The sequence below is a fragment of the Quercus lobata genome, chromosome 12 (genome assembly GCF_001633185.2).
Source record: "Quercus lobata isolate SW786 chromosome 12, ValleyOak3.0 Primary Assembly, whole genome shotgun sequence".
Taxonomy (NCBI): Eukaryota; Viridiplantae; Streptophyta; class Magnoliopsida; order Fagales; family Fagaceae; genus Quercus; species Quercus lobata.
In genome coordinates this window covers 23,316,409-23,336,323 of record NC_044915.1, presented here as the reverse complement: position 1 = coordinate 23,336,323, position 19,915 = coordinate 23,316,409, and the positions used below count along the sequence as shown (strand labels likewise).

The following is a 19,915-nucleotide window of genomic DNA, read 5'->3' as shown; positions in this document are numbered from 1 at the left end:
TGTTTGTGGAATTTCCTCATCTCCTACCTCTCCATTTCCATACCATTGAGAGGTCAATAGCCCAAATACTTACTACACCCTTTGAGAGTGTCCAGTGAGGTTTTGGTGCTGTTGGGAAGCATTGGAAGAAGCCAAAGATGGCAGATGCAACATGGAGCTTGTTACGGGATCCGGAAAGCTAGACAAGACACAGTTCCGAGAAGCCTTGTTGGAGTAGGAACTTGGAGGGCTTAGGTACAGAGGGTAGATTAGGCTTGGAGGGTCTTTTGCTTACCCATGTATCCCAACTGATTATCTAGTGGATTGATTTCCGCTTAGAGGGCGGCGGAGAGGTTTTTCGTCGAATTCTTTGGTTTCCTCTTCGATAACACGTCTCGGTGTTATCTGTGTTTGCATCTCTCTTCCCTGCTCTTGTTTATTTCATTTTACTACTGTGTTGCTTTAATTATGAAGTAGAGTAGCTCTCTTGTTTGTTTGCTTGCGTTTACACTATTCCGCACTTAGTATTAAGTTAGTGTAAAATCAATCAAGTCGTAATTTGAATTGGGGGTCTAAACAAGCTCTTGTGTTTTCACACATTTCGAGCTTTCAGTTTATAACTTTATATTTGACTTCAATTTAGAGTTTAGTTCACTATCAATTTAGAGGCTCCAATATTCTAGCAAAACTGTATAAGTAAATAGAAGTGGATCTAAAATTTCTTTAAGAGTTTCACCAAAAGTAAGAGAGCATGGACATATATATTGCAGTTTCCATGGTAAAGAAATGAGCAAATAGATTATACAACAATACAAAGTAAGCAATACATTGCAAGAGCATCCTACTACGATCTTAGGAGTAATTATCTTTCTAGCTCATCTTGAATTTATTGATTTTTCAGTTATGTTCGAATTGACTTTGCTTGACAAATTCAACTTGTGGACAGTTATCTGTGCATGATCTATGGACACAAAATCTTTTTTGGTTTGGAAGGACATTAGACTAGTGTTTCTCATTGGTTGGATGTTATATGAAGATGTGAGCTTGATTTATAATGATTCACGATGAATTGATTAGCTTACTTACAAGTTATCTGACAGAATGCCATAATGAATGGCCCCTTTTTAATACTATCTTTTGGCATATTAGATATAAATTTAAGTAGAAGCAATTATAAATGCACAATCTGGTTTTGGATGCATGTGGATAGGTTTCTGTTGAGAATTGTCTGTCATGCCATAGATAGATATAAATAGAGAGCCCATTTTTTATTTTACTATCTGTCAATTTGGATAGGTCATATCTGCTAGGAGGCTAGCCAAAACTATCTCAAAATGGACTTTGAATGTTTTTACCGTTCCATATGCAAATTAGAGAAGTCATAGAAAGGTTCCAAATATGTCTACGTAGGATTGTTTTGCAAGAGTTTTCTCAATTGTGAAAATATCAAGTATGCTGCAGGTTGGCACTATGAAAATATCAAGTAAAACATGGAATTGAAAAATTCCAGTTCCACCTCCTTGGGCATAATTTTCTAGTAGAAATGGACATGTCCTCTTTTCCAAAAATGCTTCAATTCAAAAGAAAAATGCTTTCACATCCTCAGTTATTCAGATGGTCAAATTGGTTTTCACAATGGTCTTTTTAAGTCAAGCACATCAAAAGAAAAGATAACCTGATCACTGATTACCTCTCTAGAAAACTTCCGACTATTAACACCATAATTATCCCTCCACCCCTATGTGTATATCCTATTATAGATCCATCCTCATCCTCAGGCTCTTTCTTTGTAGTCCCTAATGATATCTTTAATATGATAGAAAACCTTCCCCCAGAAATAAAAGACCAAATAAAGACCTTGACCCTTGAAGCCAGATCCGAAAGAATCATTAGAGCCCTATATAATTACCTTAAAGACCACCAAAGACTCTTCCTTGCCATTCATCCTAATATAGACCAACCATGGAAAACCCCTTTTGCTTTTTTGGGTAACCAACTGGATAGTCATACATTACCTTTACTTGTGGTATTTACTCAATGAGTATTATTTGTGTCTTCATTTTGAACTAGAGTTTTACAGATATATTTTTCCTCGTGGAAATAGATATTTTCAAAAATTCTTATTTGAAATTCTGAACAATGATGCTCATGGTGGAGATTGGAAAAAGTATCCCATCACAGAACACCCAAGATTTGGTCACAAGATTACTTTGGGATGTTTAATTGCTAAGATCAATTCCAAAAATGATATCCGAGTAGAAGGAGTCTTCCACCTAGCAGAGATGCATTGGGTCACTAACCCAGACGACACCCTCCATGCACACATGGACACCTCTTGGGTATCTTGTCACCATGCCCCCACAATGACAGAATCCCTTAATAAGGGAATCTTATCTGAAATAACACCAACTGATCTAGAAGTTTGTAGACAACAGTGGCCACATAAAGATCATTGGGAAATGCCCAATCCTCTCTTTGGTTATGATGACCCCTATTACCATAACCATGATCTAGATGTTGATGTTGATGTGGACAAAGAATGGTTCCAAGGAAGAGATGGATGAGACTAAACAGCTTTAAAACTTAAACAAAAAAAAAAAAAAAAAAATGGTCCTAGAAACGTCCTGATGTATGTGAACCTTATCCTGACTGGCACATTTATTGCCTTTGCAGAAGTCTATCCAGAAGAAGATCAATCTCCAGCTACGCCCCTACCCACTTCACCACTTGTCAATTCATGACTTAGGCCCCAACTATCTTTTGGAAAGCATAATGTACATTGTCTCTAAGCTTTGTAGTCTATAAATTGAGTCCTTGTAACTCTGAAGAGGCAAGAGAGAAGAGAAAGCATCCATCAGAATGTCTACCAGAGTGTCTAATGTCTAATGTAAAAATCATGTTGAATATAATAATAGCAGTTAGTTTGTTGTATATATCTTGATCTGCAATGGTAAAAGTATGCGTTTTAAATTCTGCAGTCTCATTCAGTTTGGGATCATAATCCATTAGTTCTTTCTTTTTCCTTTTTAGCGCTCTTATAGATTCTTGTAACTTTCTGTCTTGAATTAAATCCTAAAAAAACCTGTTAGGAGCCATCATTAATACCCCTTCTGTTTACTCTAAACGTGCTCATTGGCTGTCAGGACATTATGGTTGATGCCCAATGTGGTGAAGTTTTGTACATACCTGGTGCAATGACCCCAATAGAAGTAAGGGCATCTTTTAAAACTTAAAACTCTCTTTCATTTCTAAGCTTTACAGCTTTTGTATAATTTTTCTTTTTTTGATACAGTATAATTTTTCTTAAAGCACTTATTATAATGTTTATCTTGTTGGGCACTTCCATTTCAGAGTTTTTTTGTGCACTTTCTTGTGCTTTAAAGCACCCTATCGATAAAATAAAGGCAAATTCTTCTGCTTTTTAATTTTGTAGTTATGCAAAATATTTTTGTTATTGCTTCCTATCTTAAAATGATTGTATTTTTGGGTTTGTCAGACTTGGGTACAGGCATCAACATTGACCTTCCTTGAAATACAGGGGTTTAATCCCTGCAATTCTTGGACAATTTTCTAGGTTATCTTTATATCTTCTCTCTCTCTCTCTCTCTCTCTCTCTCTCGTCATATTTCTTGTCCTTTTGGCTAATGTGTTCGCTTGATACTGTAGCCATGGTCTGCGGACTAGAATATTTGAAGCAAGCAAACTTGTTTTTATAAATGTTGCTCCAACACTCCTAGACATCCCCAACTTCCAACTGAAAATCCAAATAAGGTAGTGGAATATAATTGAACCACATGAAATCTTCACCGGTTATTACAAGTGGATTCATTTCATGATAGCGCCCCTCAAGGTTCTTGGTAATATTACTCAATTCACAGACAACAGAGAATCCATGAATATCACAATTGAGACTTGCAAACGAAACACATAAAAAGCACCCTCGGAGCTTCTGATTCTCTAGTGGGGGCACGACAAAAGACAAAACTGATCCACTATGTTGGCAATTGAATAAGTCAGGAACATCGTCTGCCCCATGAAGGAAAACATTGAAATCACCAAGTGTAGACAGTTCCTGACATATTATATCATGAGTTACAAGGTCTAAAACCTGATTCCATCAGAGAGAGAGAGAGAGAGAGAGAGATAGAGACAGAGACAGACCTTGTAATGGAGGATGCTCTTCTTGAGATCACAAGCAAAATTGTTCTTGAATTGTTTGGAGCAGTTTAAAAATCTCAACTCTGGTGAACTTGGACACTCCGATCCAATTGATAGCCTCTTCAAGGATTTGCAATTGTTTGCATACAAGGCTTCCAAACTTATTGGAAGCTCAGGAATTGATTGAAGTCTTCTACATCGATTCAAATTAAGATACTTGAGTTTAGCCAGGAGACTGATGCTAGCTGGTATGCTAGAAAAATTGTTTCCACTTAGATTTAAACCTACCAATGAGACTAGACACCCTAGGTCATCTGGAAGATGAGCCAAGTTGGATTCCTGTAGAAATAATTTTCTTATGGAACTAAAATCTTGTAAAGAGATCAGTGAACTTATGGAAGCTGGACTTCGTAATGGATCTGCCCAAGATGAGAAGAGTGAATACCATGATTTTGATGGTGATCCTTCAGAGTCCAGCACCATATCTAGCTTTGAGTAGCCTGAGACAGTAAGATATTTTAGAGATTTCAATTTGCAAATACCAGGCGGAAGATTCCTAAGTTTTGAACAGTTGTTAAGATCCAAGACAACTAGTTTTTGGAGAAATTCAATAGACTGGTGAACTTCAACTAAACTTGTACAATCATTAAGCAACAGCTCTTCAAGACTAGTCATTCCTGCAAAGTTTGGGGGTTCTCTTTAGGTGACAGGAATGACTGAGATTAAGGAACTTCAACTTCTTCAGAATCTGCTCCTCAAAAAAGAAAAGTATGGAATTATTTTTGCTGTTTATGATAAATTTAGAACAGAAAAGAATTAAACCACTGATGTCATTAAATTATTATACCTTGGCTCCCTTCCAAATTTCTTTCAGCCTACTATGAGGCATATCAATGACAACTAGATTCTCCATATATAAGTCAGATGGCAAGGATCTCAGAGGTAATCCATAACACTGTAGCCATCTTAGACTCTTGGAAGGACAGTGAAAGCTCCCACTGAGGCCCATGTAATTCAATTGGAGCACTCTTAGTCTATTCATTTTAGCAAAAGTTTCTGAATTCACTTGCTCCTCATTTGACCTATGCAAATTTAGGACGATGCCTTCAACTGCTTCTGTTCCCTGCTAAGAGAGAGCAATCTGTGACTAATTGTATTTTTTGGAAATTGCAATATACAAGCATAATAATAAATAACACTAACAGGGATGAAAACCTGGTTTAAAAAAAGAAAGGAGGGGAGGGGGGTATGTGTCTGGTTCCATTAGCGGAGTTATGCTGAATATGCATGCTTATGAATCAAACATTTTCTTAGTTATTAACTAACACTGAATTTCAGGCTCTTACCATGTTTTCTTTCAGGATATCAAGCACATCCTCCTAAATACATAGTTGGCTATGTTTTCCAGGTTCTTTTCGAGATTCTCTACAGATAATTTCCCTACCCATGTCTCTTAACAAGTTGTGCATTCTCAGCTTGTTCGAGTTATCAATTGTTACAAGACATCGATTAACCAAAACTGCCACTTCAATTTCAGGGAATAAATTAGAATCTTTGAGTATTTCAATTGTATAATTTTTGTCCATTCCATCAAAGAAAAATGCAATGTTTAGGAATAACTCTTGCTGCTCATCACTTAGTGAATCAAAACTTACTCTTTAAGTTTTTCTTGGATTTTACAGGGAATTGTTACTTTTAATCTCTGCAATGCACTTTCCCATTCAGATTTTTTCTTGTCTGACAAAAGAGAACCCAAAACTTCAAGTGCCAATGGAAGCCTTTCGGCATAACCTACTACTTCCTTTGAAAGCTCTTCAAAATCTTCATTAGGTTGGTCTTTTCTAAAGGCATGCCAACTGAAGAGCAGAAGTGACTCATGGTGATTCAATTTTGGTGGCATATATCTCTCATCCACCTCAAACAAATTTAGCAAAGACTCATTTCTCATTGTAATGATAATTCTACTTCCTGGTTGAAAATAATTACGCCTTACAGCTAATTTGTCCAATTGTTCCTGATGATCCACATCATCTAGAACAAGAAGAACCCTTTTAGACCATACTCTCTCTTTTATTACCATAGTTCCTTGATCAACATGACTTATTTTTCTACCATCATTTACTTGGACACTGGAGAGAATTTTCTTCTGTAATTTTATCAGACCATCTGGTTGCTTAGCAGTTTCTCTTACATCTCCAAGAAAGCAACTTTCTTCGAATTCACTGTGAAGTAGGTTATAGATAGCTTTGGCCATTGTTGTTTTCCCCATGCCACCAATGCCCAAAATGCCGACCATGCAAACATCACCTGAATCCCTGCTTAACAGCCTGTCGAGACCTTGCAGTCGAGACTCAATCCCAACTGGGTAGGTTGCAACCCTGAAGTATGCCAGATCTAGTTTATTGAAAATATCTTTAATAATTTCCTCCATAAATGTTGACTCAAAACTGCCATTCACAATAAAGATAGAAGTAAGTGAATAATTTAATATGGTGAACGAATAATGAAAGACAAAAACAAATACCAAGATGATAATGAATAAGACTACTTCAGGAATAGCAGCCACTAGTATCAATGCTAGTGTGTGTGTATTTTGTGACAAGAGTCTTGTGGCAAATGGCAACAAACACTTATGTTTTCAATGGAGAGGTCTAGGGTTTAAATCCTCATTCTTGCAACTATTGAATTATATATGCACTTGGTTTGTTAGTTAGCCCCTAAGCACCTCCTCTAACCTCCAAACACCAATTTTAGCACAAAGAAAAAATGTACTTTTAGACATATGAGCTTAGCTCCCAAGAGCCCACCATATTACAATGTTGAAACTTAGCAGTGCTAGAACTATTAATTTTACATGGATCCATTTTATGGTTTATATCAAATATTATAAATTTAAAATTATAATTGTGTTGCATTATTTTAAAAATTGGTGGTAAGGTTGTCTACCAATTACCTTTCTCAGACCTTGTTGGATTGGGAGTTTTTTGCAATGATACAAAGTTTTTTAATATCTATATCACACTAATCAAACTTTTAAATGATGTAACACTATGCATACTATTAGATATAAGAAAGGAAAAAGTTGGGCTCCAAATGTTTGGAGCTATCTTGTTCCAACCTACGATGTGGTGATTGAAAAAACCATCAATATGTAGTTTTAGTCACATGACTTTTTTAACGAGCATGTGACTTATTTACGAATAACCATAGATAGTCTTATATATTGCCATGTAATGGGTTAGAAAAGATAGCTACAAATCAAGTTTGGAGACAAACTTTATCCTATAAGAAACCTTGAAATTGACTCTATCCATTTCATTGTAACTAAGATTAATATAAAATATTCACTCTCTTCTTTCTTGCTAATTGAGCCATGTCTCTAAGCCCTCCATTAATATCTAGAGAAATCCTTCCATTACTATTCACTATCATGCAATGCCTATTCTTGATTTATTCCCTAACACTTAAAGTTATGACAAAACCTTATACATGTCAAATCTTATATATTATAGTTTTATGAATCTAAGATTGGTCTTATACGCTTCAATAAGCTAGCTTACAGCTAGCAATTTTTGAGGTTGATACATTGATTTTATGAGCAAGGAGAGCGAATGTAGATGAGGCATTCTTTTTTTTTCTTTTTTTTAAAAATTATATTGTTGCAACATCTCTCTCTCTCTCTCTCTCTCAAAGCATCTCCAACTCACCCAAATTTTATCCAAAAATCCTATTTTCTATTTTACCTAATCACTTTTTAAACACACACCCCCAACTTACTTACTCAGTTACTCTGTCATTTCTCTATTTTCTTTAGACAATCTTTTTATTCATTGTTTAACCTTTTTCTTTTTTCCTCTCTTCAGATGTCTCTTTTTCTTTATCATTTTTAATTTTTTTATCCCTTTTCATACTATTTCTTCTTCCTCCTAGCCTATTTTCTCTCTCTTCAGATTTATTTTGCACTACCCCACAATCCACAGACATTATACTTTCAAATTTATTTTGCTTCGCAAAAAAGAAGAAATGTGAAAATTTTAGTGGCTTACTCGAAGCTTACTCAAGCAAGTCCTGTGTGCAAGAAATTTAATTGGCACAAAGAGAGCCTGTATCAATACTCTTAAAGTGCCAATTGGCAATTTGTGAAGTCCACACAAGTGAGTGTCGAGTTGATATCAAGCAGAGACCAGTCCGCTTGAGCAAGCACTGAGTGGAGGTCAAGCGAAAATAAGAGAGTACAAGTAGGATTGAGCAGACACCCATTTGAGGCTCACCTGATAAATACTCAAGTGAGTCATTAAAGCCTGCTTGAACTAGGTTAAGGCTCACTTGAGTGAGTCTGCTACAGAAACTCTGTTTTACTTTTTTTTTTTTTTTATAAGTAATAAAAATATATTAAAAAAGAAGAGGGTGTCACCTTAGTATATAGGAAGTATACATCAAGGACAAAAACAAATCAAGTGCATAAAGTACAAAAGTCCGTGAAACCATGGACTGAAGAAAAAGAACGAAAGCCTAACACTGTAACCCAATCCAGAAGAGTCTTAAGGAAGAAGAGTTTAAGATCTGAAACTGATCTTTCTAAATCCTCAAAATGCCGGTTATTCCTCTCCCGCCAAATGCACCACATCAAACAATGGGGCACAACCATCCAAATAGCAGAATTCCGATACCTCCCAAACTTTCCTTGCCAACAAGCCAATAGCTCCACCACTGTTTTCAGCATAACCCAATGAATGCCAAACAAAGTAAACACCATAGACCATAAATCAAAAGCAATAGAGCAATGGATGAGGAGGTGGTCAACTGATTCCCCATTTCTTTTACACATACAACACCAATCCAAAATCAAAATCTACCATTTCCTAAGATTATCAATAATCAAGATATTCCCCAAAGTTGCAGTCCACACAAAAGAAGCAACTCTAGAGGGGACCTTAGACTTCCACACAGTCTTCCAAGGGAAAGATTGATCAAAACTTTTTGTCAACACCTGGTAATAAGAACGAATAGCAAAACCTCTTCCCATAGCAGGTTTCCAACACATCTTATCGTCCCCAACTCCTTTCAAAGAAATTCCATAAATTCTAGACATTAAACTGTAAAAGGATTCCAATTCCCAAGAAGAGAGCACCAACCTCCCCCTTCACAATTATATTTTGCCCTATTACTCTTCTCCACAAGGCCTGTCACTCATTCCCAAATCTCCATAACCATTTTCTAAACAAAACTTTATTAAAACTTCTCAAACTTCTAATAGCTAAACCTCCAGAATGAAGAGGAGTGCAAACTGTAGCCCTTTTCACTAGGTGAGTTTTTTTAACATCCCCTATACTACTCCAGAGAAAATTTCGTTGAAGTTGCTCCATACGGTTTGCAACCTCCACCGGGATAGGAAAAAGAGAGAGAAAATAAGTTGGAAGATTGGACAAAGTACTCTTAATAAGAGTAACTTTACCACCTTTTGAGAGATATAGTCATTTCCAACTTGCTAACCTCCTCTCCATCTTCTCAATAATTGGATTCCAAATAGATCTATTTCTAACATTAGCACCCAATGGAAGACCTAAATATTTCGCCAGCAAGGAGCCTTGCTTGCACCCTAGCACATCCACCATATCTGCTATATTTGGAACCACACCCACAGGGACCAATTCAGACTTAACCATATTAATTTTCAGCCCAGAAACTACTTCAAACCAAAACAGCACCAGCCGGGGAAACAAAATCTGACCAAGATCAGCATCACATAAGACCAGGGTATCATCAGCAAAGACTCTGCAAAGAGTTTCCTGTGGGACCCACTCTAATACCAGACATGAGCCCAACCCTCGTTGCCTTATCCAACATTTTACTAAAAGCATTCATAACAATGACAAATAATAAAGGGGATAATGGATCACCTTGTCTTATATCTCTAGAGCTTTCAAAGAAATCACACGGAGTTCCATTAATGAGAATGGAGAATTTAATAGTAGAGATGCAAAAGAAAACCCATCTCTATCTCAGTAAAGAAATTTAATTTTATATACTGATAAAATTAAAAAAAACACTGTTCTACATAATTTTACAGAAAATAAGAAGGAAATTGTCTCCAAACAGCTAGTAACAACCATAAAACGTCATTTGATGCTTGTACCAATCAAGGTGAATTGAACCGAAGGGCCATACCCCATTTTTTTGCCATGCAACACAACTAGCGTGGATTGGGTTGGGAATTTTTTCAACTGCACAAGGTCGGATTGGGTTGAAAAGACCTTCCAACTCATACTAGTGAGTTTGATTGATGCAGAATTGCATATATGTCATATATGTGAAATATGAGTGGGGTAATTATAGGTTTACAGTAACATTGTAGACTAAATAAATGTGTAAAACATTGTACACATTTGTTTAGTCTATAATGTAAATGTAACATTACCAGTACAATGTAAACTAAGAATTTTACTTAGCAAGTATTTAAATAGCAAGATAGCTTAAATAGAAAACAGAGACGGTGTAGTCCAAATCTATCTAAAACCTGTATGAATGCTAATAATAATAAGTCTTATATGCAAATTGGTTCCAAGCCACCTTAATAAGATAAGAAAATATGCTTCTTTAATGTTTCTGAAACTAGAAAATCCAGTGCAAGTCCTACATCTACATCTACATCTATATTGTGCAAGAAATTGAATTACCGATGTGAAGCATCTTGCAAGTCTTCCCCACACAAGTTTGCAGCCTCAGTCAAAGCAGCCCTCCACCTCCGCACCTTGTCTAATCCGAATCGCTCCTCATGACTGGCAAATACCTTCTCCAAACTCCCCTACTGATTTTGCACATTGGACGGATCCACATCGTAGAAAACTGGTAGTACAATCTGCTTCAAGCTCCGTCTGCATTCCATGATTTTTTCCAGCTCCTTGAGACACCTGCTTGAAGCAGCGTAGTTTCTCGAAAACACTATAACATCAATCCTGGATGTCACGATTGCCTTCTCAAGCTCGGTCCAGATAGCTTCTTCTGTCTCTATCTCACGGTCATCTCTGAAGGTGCGAATCCCATTCCGGTATAGAGCAACAAAGACATCCCAACTCCACGTTTGGATGGATGAAGATGATGATGAACAGGTTTTTTGAGCCATGAAAGCAGCAAAATTGACTAGAGACCAGTGCGCGGGGTATAGGGTTGTCCTTTTTGAACCGCGTTCCACACCCGAGGAAATTGAAGGTAAAGTGAGAAAAAGGAAATGAACCAAGGAAGAGCCAATGCCCAGTCTACCGTTAACAAAGAGTAGGGGTGTGGATGTTCGGGTTTAGGGAATTTTTTGACCCAATTCAGGGTAAAAAAAAATTCAATTCAATCCAACTCATTATATAAGTCAAACCCAATTCATATGGGTTAGGTTGAACCCATAAGTTTGACAAATTTTTATTATTATTATTAAATTGAATAGAAAAAAATATAAAATATATTAAAAAACCTAAAGATTAGCATCAATGTAACTCTTTAAAGGCAAACAACCCTAATGACTAAACAACAATAGTAATTTATTAGAATTTGTGTGAACTAATTGGAAGAACTAGTTATTTTAAAAATTTTATTAATTATATAATATATTTTATATATATATTAAATTAGTATTAGTATGAGGAACCGAGGAAATGCTGTTCTACAGTTGGTTTTTTTTTTTTAATTATTAAATATATATATATATATATATATAAGTGTCCTACAACTGATTTAAAAAAAAATTATTAAATATATAACATATTTTAAATATATATTAAATATGGGTGGGTCGAGTTGGGTTTGACGGGTTTGTAATTTTATGACCCGAACCCAACTCGACCCATTATAAAAATTTTTTTTGTAACCTAACCCAACCTACCAAGCCTTAAAAACCGACCCAACCTGACGGGTTGGGTTGGATTGGGTCGGGTTTGGTGGGTCTCTGCACACCCCTAATAGAGAGACCCATCCTCACAAGTCACAGATCACTATTCAATAAGAACGCACCATTTCAAGGTATTTTTTAATATATATTTTTTTCACAAAAATTCAAATCATACACTCAAATTTGAATTGTTTGAAATTTACGTAATTTTGATTTTATATCTTCAAGTTATATACCATTTGCATTAGCATTTCCGTCATTTGTTCTTTGTTAATATGATTGTTAAGTGAGTCATCAACTTGCCATGTTTGTATAATTGATCCAATAAAATTATTTAATGTGGTTTATTATGCCACATCATTAATAAATCCTAAAATACAAATAAATTATTTTTTTTCTTTTCAATCTTTTTCCTAATTAACAGGATGAATATGTTTTCCCCAATTAAAATGTTTGGTCGCCAAAAAAAAAAAAAATTATTTGTATCAAATATTACCGAAAAAATCAAAGAAAAATTTCTCACTAAACCTGCCCTTTATTTGGTTGCCAAGAAAATGAAGGAAAACCACCAACGAACCATTTGAATCCAAATCAAAATCCATTTGAATTCAATCCCACCAATGAAAATCTATGAAGCACAGGTGCGTTTCGGGACTCGAGTGCGGGTGCGGGTGCGGGACTCGGCAATTTTTGAAAAAGGTGGGTGTGGGTGCGGCGGGACTCGGTGATTAAAAAATTATTAAAAATATTTTTATATAGTGAATTTAATATTTTTATATAAAAAAATTCAAATAAATGGTAGAATTTATTATTAAAAAACAATTATTTATGATTTGTTTTTAATAAAATCAATACTTTTGGTAATTGTAAACAAAAAACCACATTTCAAGACAGTTCCTTTACTCATTTTCCAATTCCCAAGCCCACCCACATTAAATAATTGACTTTTTCACCTACTTAATTTATATTCTTTTGTTACATACATTTATTCTTCTTCCATCCATTTTTTTTTTTTGTCTTCTCATCTTTTTCTTTTTTTTTCCCTCTCACAAGGCCACATGAAGCAGAAGAATGGCAGTCGCTGCCCATTTCAGCCTGTTTCGGTGGCTATTTCATTCCAGCCGTATCGGCATGTTTCGGTGGCTATTTTGGCCGTATCGGTTCTCGTTTTTGCTGAAATCGACCTATTTTGGTGCGAATCTGGCCGAGTTCGCGCGAATCAAAAAGAAAAAAGAAAAAAAAGGAGAGAGTCGGCTAGTCGGACGCTGGACACCGCGTTGGACTCCGGTGCAACGACCTTAGAGCCGCGTCGGTGCTTTCTAGATGAAAACCACAAACAATCAAAACCAATCATCCTAAGCTTCAATTGAACTATATTTGAAACCACGAACACCCATTTTGTAGATTTGAAACCACCAACACCCAAAAACCACCCAGACGTATGAGAAATTTAGAACAAAGAAAAGAAAAAGATATATCAATAGTTTTTAATTCCACCGCACACACATATACATACATACATGCATATATGAAGAATTTCTTAAAGGATTGTGTAGTACAATCTCAGTGTTCAAACGTGCTTGAACCAAGGTTAAGATCTGTTTGTGTGAAGAGAAAATTTGAGAGGAAAGAAAAGAGTAACAGAGAGAGAGAGAGAGAAAGAGAGAGATTGACTTCACTAAGAGAAAAGATTGATTTTCTTACTTAATGAGAGAACTGAGAGTACAATCATATATATAACACAATCTGCCTAAGAAACTGAATAATAGAATTAATCCAAACTATACGGATCAATTCCGTGAAATTAGGAAAGATAACTAACTCCCAAACTGACTGAACTTCGTGCCAAAACTAATGAATACTGCTCAACTCTAAAACGACATCATTCTACCTTCTGAAGCTTAAATACCAAATACATAAAATGGTGCATTCCTGCTTTAGTGAAACAGTGCGTTAATGTTTTAGTGAAACAGTGTGTTGCACATCTGTTATTAGTGAAACGGTGCGTTGCACCTAAAGTCAAAACCAACGGTCATCCCCAAATTCATTCATTTTCAACCTCACGCCTACTGTGCAATTAAGTGCCCGTTTGGTTCAGCATTTGAAGCCCAAAAAGCGCTTTTTCAAAAAAGCTCAACCCAGTTTTGCGTTTGGTAAGCTCAAAACGCAACTTTTTTTATAAAAGTTGCGTTTTGAACTTTTAGAAAAAACTGAAGGCAAAACGCGGAAGGAAAATGGTGAGGCAACGGTCCATAAATGAAAACGCGCACTGTGCGTTTTGATAGTTACCGTTGCTAATGATGAAATTCCAGAAATACCCATGAACAAACACAGAACAAACACTACAAATCATAACAATAAACAATCTTTCTCTCAAACATAATCAGATTACCAGAATACAAACTCAAAAACACAGTTTTAAAATTAATCAAATCATAACAATAAAAGCAAAAAAAAAAAAAAAAAGATAAAGGACAGAAGCTTGCTGACCCATCTGGACTGGGTTGGGGACGAAGATGAGCAATAGCACGAAGATGAGAGCTCCTTGGAATGTTCTTAAATGACGGAGAAAAGAAAAATTTTCTTATAAGAGAGAGTTTTGGAATCAAGTTAAAAAAAAAAAAAAAAAAAAAAAAAAAACAAGAGAGACGGAGCTGGAGAAAGAAGGACCTCCTGGAATGTTATGATGAATGAGGGAGAATGAGGGAGAAAAGGAGAGTTAAAAAGAGGGGTAGAGATAGTGGAGAACGTGTGGAGGAGAAAAAAAAGAAAAAAAAATAAAACTAAACGTATGGTTGGTATGGTTGAACGTGAAATGGAAAAAGAAAAAATAATATAAAAAATAAAAAAATCCAAATTGAGAAATACTACAGTAATATTTTCACAATAAATTTTAAGTAACAGATTGTTATTAGTTAATATTGGTTAGTAAAAAAATAATTTCAGTTGTGGATTCAAATTAGAACTAGTAACAACTTTCCACATAAATTTTATTGTAAAAATATTGCGAAAAATGTTGTAAACGTAACACTTCTAATAATAAATTTTACACAGTAATTTGTTATTGGTTCTCATTTAAACTTACTAATGGCATTATTATTTTTCTTATCTACCATTAACAACTTGTCATATAAACTTTATTGTGAAATTTTTGTAAAAATATTGTGTCCATAATTTGCATTAAGAGAGATAATTAAAACAAAAAATTCACTTATATATATATATATATATATCTTGTCCTTTTTGGTAATTTATAACTCAAACCTCCACTTTTATAAGTGCTAGCCAAACACTCAGCTTTTTCAAAAAGCACTTTTTAACAGTTTTTACCAAACACTCAGCTTTTTAAAAATGCACTTTTTCATTATGCACTTTTTGAAAACTCCACTTTTTCATTATGCACTTTTACAAAAAGCTGAACCAAACTCACCCTAAACCAGGGCTGAGTACAAATCAACCATTTGCAATTTGCTTTAACTTCTCTGAAGTAGAACCACCACGATCACTAAAAATATATACATACATATATATATATATATATATATATATTTAAAACGTGTTTTCAGTATGATTTATTACGTTTGATTATCTTGTATATAAAAGATATATAATAATTGCAACGCTTAATGAAAAATATTTCTTTTGTTTATAGATGACAAAATAGTACACATTCTAAACTTTTAATTTGAAAAACATGGTATATTTTCTTCTAATGAAAAAAAAAAAGGAAAGAGAGTTTGAGTTTGGAAAAAAAGAAGTATTTACTAAGGATATTTACTTTATATTTTTAAAAACATATGATTTAATTGCTCTTGAAGTTATAAGGATAATTGGTTACTAGGGAGTTTGCCTGCAAAAATTATTTCCCCACGAGAGGAGGGGTTGGATGATTTTCGAGTCTCACAGCTTAATAATCCAGATTCGGAGTGGTGGGATTGCTTTTTGATTGATAATTTATTCCTTCCATTTGAGGCACAGAAGATCAAAGCGATTCCACTGTGAGTCACTCGCCAAGATGATTGTATGACCTGGCCTAGGAGTAGGGATGATTGTTATTCAGTTAAGATAGAATATCAGCTTTTGTATGAATTGGAGAAGTCTGACAGAACAATTGTATCCGATCCCTCAGCTTAGAAATCTTTTTGGAATTGAATATGGAAATTAGGGGTCCCTATTAAGGTAAAACTTTGTCTCTAGCGAGCTTGTTCAGATGCACTACTGACAAAAGTGAATCTAGAGAGAAGGAAGATAATTGTTAATCTTGTTTGTAGTTGAAGAGGAAGAATATTGGAGGTGACGGATCAAATTGTATGGACGGCTTGCTAAGCAAATGGGCCAATAATGGACGGATCCTACATGGATGGATCCTACATGGACGGACCAAAAGGCCACGTGGCACTTAGTTATTCATTATGTGGGCCCCAAGAAATTCTAAATGGAAACGACATGCGTCCCACGGTTAACCCTAGTCTATAGAATCCCAATGCGAATAAAATTCTAATACAAAGAAGATTCTAGAAGATACGCTCATTAATGAGGATCTTTCCTATATGGAAAAGACTTGCTACACAAGCATAATAGTTCAACTCTACGCCACTATAAAAACCCAAAGACCCTCAGAAAATAGGTATGCATAATTTACCCGCTCTGGCACTCTAGAGTTGTGAGAAATTCTAACTTGACCTTCGGAGGGCATTTGGCAGGCACCACACCGGTGCTCTCTTTGAGGTCTTCTCTTTCTGTGTTGCGCAGGTGTTGTTTCGAGCACGTAAGGATCGTGTAGCTTACTGTTGATTTTTCGGCATCATCAGCTTGCGTCGTTTGTGGGGAACGATTGCGATTTGTAAGCCATACAAATGCTTCCTGGATAAAGAGTTGCATGGTACTTACTCACTCGATGGCGACCACCAACAACGTTCAAGGAGACGAGCCGCGACTAACTTCCTTGGAGAGGTAGGTCCAAACGCTCATGGCATCAGTGGAATGTCTTACCAAATAAAACCAAGACCTGGAGGAACAACTACGGCAGAAGAATGCGGTGATGGGTACCCAAGAAAAGGACCAAGAAGGTACCAGTGCTGACCGAAGAGATCATGAGGGGTCGGAAGGAAGTAATGCCCCAAGCAGACTAGAAAAACAGGACATAAGCCGTCCATCAATCACTGACACGGCTCCTCCACACATTGTTGCGGAGATGTAGATGATGAGAGAACGGATGGATTTTATGAGGGGCGAGTATCAAGCGACCTCGACGAATTGGTCCATTGAACGGATTCGCCATTCACAACACCCGTCACTTCTTTCCCCCTTCCACCGAAGTTTCGTATGCCGCAGGTGGAGAACTACGACGGAAACAAGGACCCGTTGGACCACTTGGAGTCTTTCAAGACCCTAATTCGCCTTCAGGGGTTACTAGACGAGATCATGTACAAAGCCTTCCCCACCACATTGAAGGGCCCCATAAGGATCTGGTTCAGCAGGTTGACGCCTAACTCCATTAGTTCCTTCAAAGAGCTAAGCACCCAGTTCGCCTCGCACTTCATCGGGGGACACAGGTACAAGAAATCTACTACATGCCTGATGAACATTAAGCAACGGGAGGATGAGATGCTAAGGTCCTACATAACTCGTTTTAACAAGGAAGCACTTTCGATTGACGAGGCTAATGACAAAATCCTAGTAGCAACCTTCACAAACGAGCTATGGAAGGGTAAGTTTTTATTCTCCTTGTACAAGAATGACCCGAAAACCATGTCGGATGTGCTTTACAGGGCCACAAAGTACATGAATGCTGAAGATGCATTGCTGGCACACGAAGAGAAACCTAAGAAGAGAGAGAGGCAAGAGGAAGCCCAGCAGGATAGGGGTAGAAAGATGGCTAGAATAGGAGATAAAAGAGATGATCGACGATTCGAGCCCCCGACGGGGAGGTTCACAAACTTCACCCCCCTGAATACCTCGATTGATCAGTTCTTGATGCAGATCAAAGACGAAGGAGCCTTAACTTTCCTCGGAAAATTGAAGGGTGATCCTAGTAAGAGGCCCAGGGATAAATATTGCTGTTTCCACCGAGACCACGGCCACGGCACATTTTATTGTTATGACTTGAAACAACAGATAGAAGCCCTCATTAGGCAAGGAAAACTGCAAAAATTCGTTGGCAAGGAAGGAACAGAGCAAAACCAAGGAGCACCAGCCCGGAGACAAAACGAGTGACCTAGGCCACCCATGGGATACATAAGGATGATCACAGGGGGCTGTATTTCTAGTTCCTTTAAGAAGGCACGTAAAACATACTTACGGATGGTTCAGAATATTCAACTAACAGGGTACACCCCGAAGATGGCACAGGTTGACAATCCCGTAATTGGGTTCACAGAGGAAGATGCCCGACGTCTCCACCACCCACACGATGATGCACTTGTAGTCAGTATTCAGGTAGGAGACTATAATACTTACAGTGTGCTAGTAGACAACTAGATCAGAATGGATGAGGTTGACCAAGAAAAGACTTCCTTTGTTACCAGCCAAGGACTCTTCTGCTACAAAGTGATGCCATTCGGGCTCAAGAACGCTGGGGCGACGTACCAAAGACTAATGAACAAGATGTTTTCACAACAGATCGGGAGGAATGTTTAAGTTTATGTAGATGACATGCTGGTGAAAAGTTTACTAGAAGACGAACACTTGAGCGAACTCCAAGAGACCTTCGACACCCTTCGGGTGTACAACATGAAATTAAATCCAAGCAAATGTGTGTTCGCGGTTACAGCGGGGAAATTCCTGGAATTCATGGTATCCCAAAGAGGATCAAAGTCAATCCAGAGAAAGTACGAGCTATAATCGAATTAGCCCTACCAAAGACGGTCAAGGAGGTGTAGAGCCTGAACGACAAGATAGCGGCATTGAACAGGTTCGCCTCAAGGGTGACAGACAAATGCCTACCTTTCTTTCGCATATTAAAGAGATCGTTTGAATGGACAGACGAGTGTTAGCAGTCATTCAAAAATCTTAAGTTGTATCTTTCGACTCCTCCCTTACTAAGTCCATCTAAGCCAGGGGAAGAGCTCTATCTGTATTTAGCCGTCTCGCAAGCCACGGTTAGTGCAACTTTGGTAAGAGAAGAAGATGGATTGCAGAAACCCGTTTACTTTACGAGCCGAGGGTTTCGAGGAGTAGAAGAAAGGTATCCTCAAATGGAGAAGCTGGTGTTCGCGTTGGTGACCGCAACACGGAAACTTAAGCCGTATTTCCAAGCCCATACTATTTTTCTCTTGGCGGATAAGCCTTTGAAAAGAGCCATGAGTAGCCCCGAAGTTGCAAGACGGATGGTATTGTGGGCAGTCGAGTTGAGCAAATTCGATATACGATACTGTCTGCGTACTGCTATAAAGGGCCAGGTGGTGGCTGACTTCATCGCTGAATTCACACTCATGGAAGGCCAAGGGATAGAAGTAGTTCCACAATGGAGCATCCATACAGACAGATCTTTAAATAGGCAAGCAGGAGGCGCCAGTGTGGTACTCCGCACCTCGGAAGGAGATAAGATCGAGTGCATGATCCGCCTAGACTTTCGTACGACTAACAATGAAGCAGAATATGAAGCTTTAGTGGCAGGATTGGACCTCGCAAGAGCGGCAGAAGCTAGAAACATAGTCGTATACTGCGACTCCCAAGTCGTAACCAATCAAGTTAATGGTAACTATGAATGCAAGAGTGAAAGAATGAAGAAGTACCTTCAGGAGGTAAAGGATCGAATCAGTGGCCCTTAAGTCAAATTTGTCCAAATCCCGAGGGAGGAGAACGAATGTGCCGATCGTTTAGCAAAGGCCGCTTTAGCAGAATACATGCTCGTCCCCAATCAGGTACTATCCTTCGTTCAAACCTCTTCACTCATAGATG

At 37.2% G+C, this 19,915-nt stretch overlaps 3 protein-coding genes across 4 annotated transcripts; 1 reads left to right on the top strand and 2 right to left on the bottom strand.

The window, feature by feature from the left end:
• Window positions 1-3,707: 3,707 nt before the first annotated feature.
• LOC115970940 (disease resistance protein RPP2B-like) lies at window positions 3,708-11,438 on the bottom strand. 2 transcript variants are annotated; one of them, XM_031090579.1, is made up of 5 exons: window positions 10,815-11,438; window positions 5,484-6,584; window positions 4,985-5,263; window positions 4,141-4,885; window positions 3,708-4,051 (listed from the first exon to the last, which is right to left on the bottom strand). In XM_031090579.1, the coding sequence occupies exons 4-5, from the start codon at window positions 4,810-4,812 to the stop codon at window positions 3,713-3,715; spliced, it is 1,011 nt and encodes a 336-aa protein (XP_030946439.1). In that variant the 5' UTR covers window positions 4,813-4,885; window positions 4,985-5,263; window positions 5,484-6,584; window positions 10,815-11,438; the 3' UTR covers window positions 3,708-3,712. The 2 variants fall into 2 exon arrangements, with proteins under 2 accessions (XP_030946439.1, XP_030946438.1); XM_031090578.1 differs by having other exon boundaries at window positions 4,985-5,260.
• On the bottom strand, window positions 5,789-11,260 carry LOC115970415 (TMV resistance protein N-like). Its single transcript, XM_031090052.1, has 4 exons — window positions 10,994-11,260; window positions 10,815-10,942; window positions 9,631-9,972; window positions 5,789-6,584 (listed from the first exon to the last, which is right to left on the bottom strand). The coding sequence occupies exons 1-4, from the start codon at window positions 11,258-11,260 to the stop codon at window positions 5,789-5,791; spliced, it is 1,533 nt and encodes a 510-aa protein (XP_030945912.1).
• A 5,900-nt stretch (window positions 11,439-17,338) lies between the features above and the next one.
• LOC115970414 lies at window positions 17,339-18,229 on the top strand. Its single transcript, XM_031090051.1, has one exon. The coding sequence runs from the start codon at window positions 17,339-17,341 to the stop codon at window positions 18,227-18,229; it is 891 nt and encodes a 296-aa protein (XP_030945911.1).
• Window positions 18,230-19,915: the final 1,686 nt, after the last annotated feature.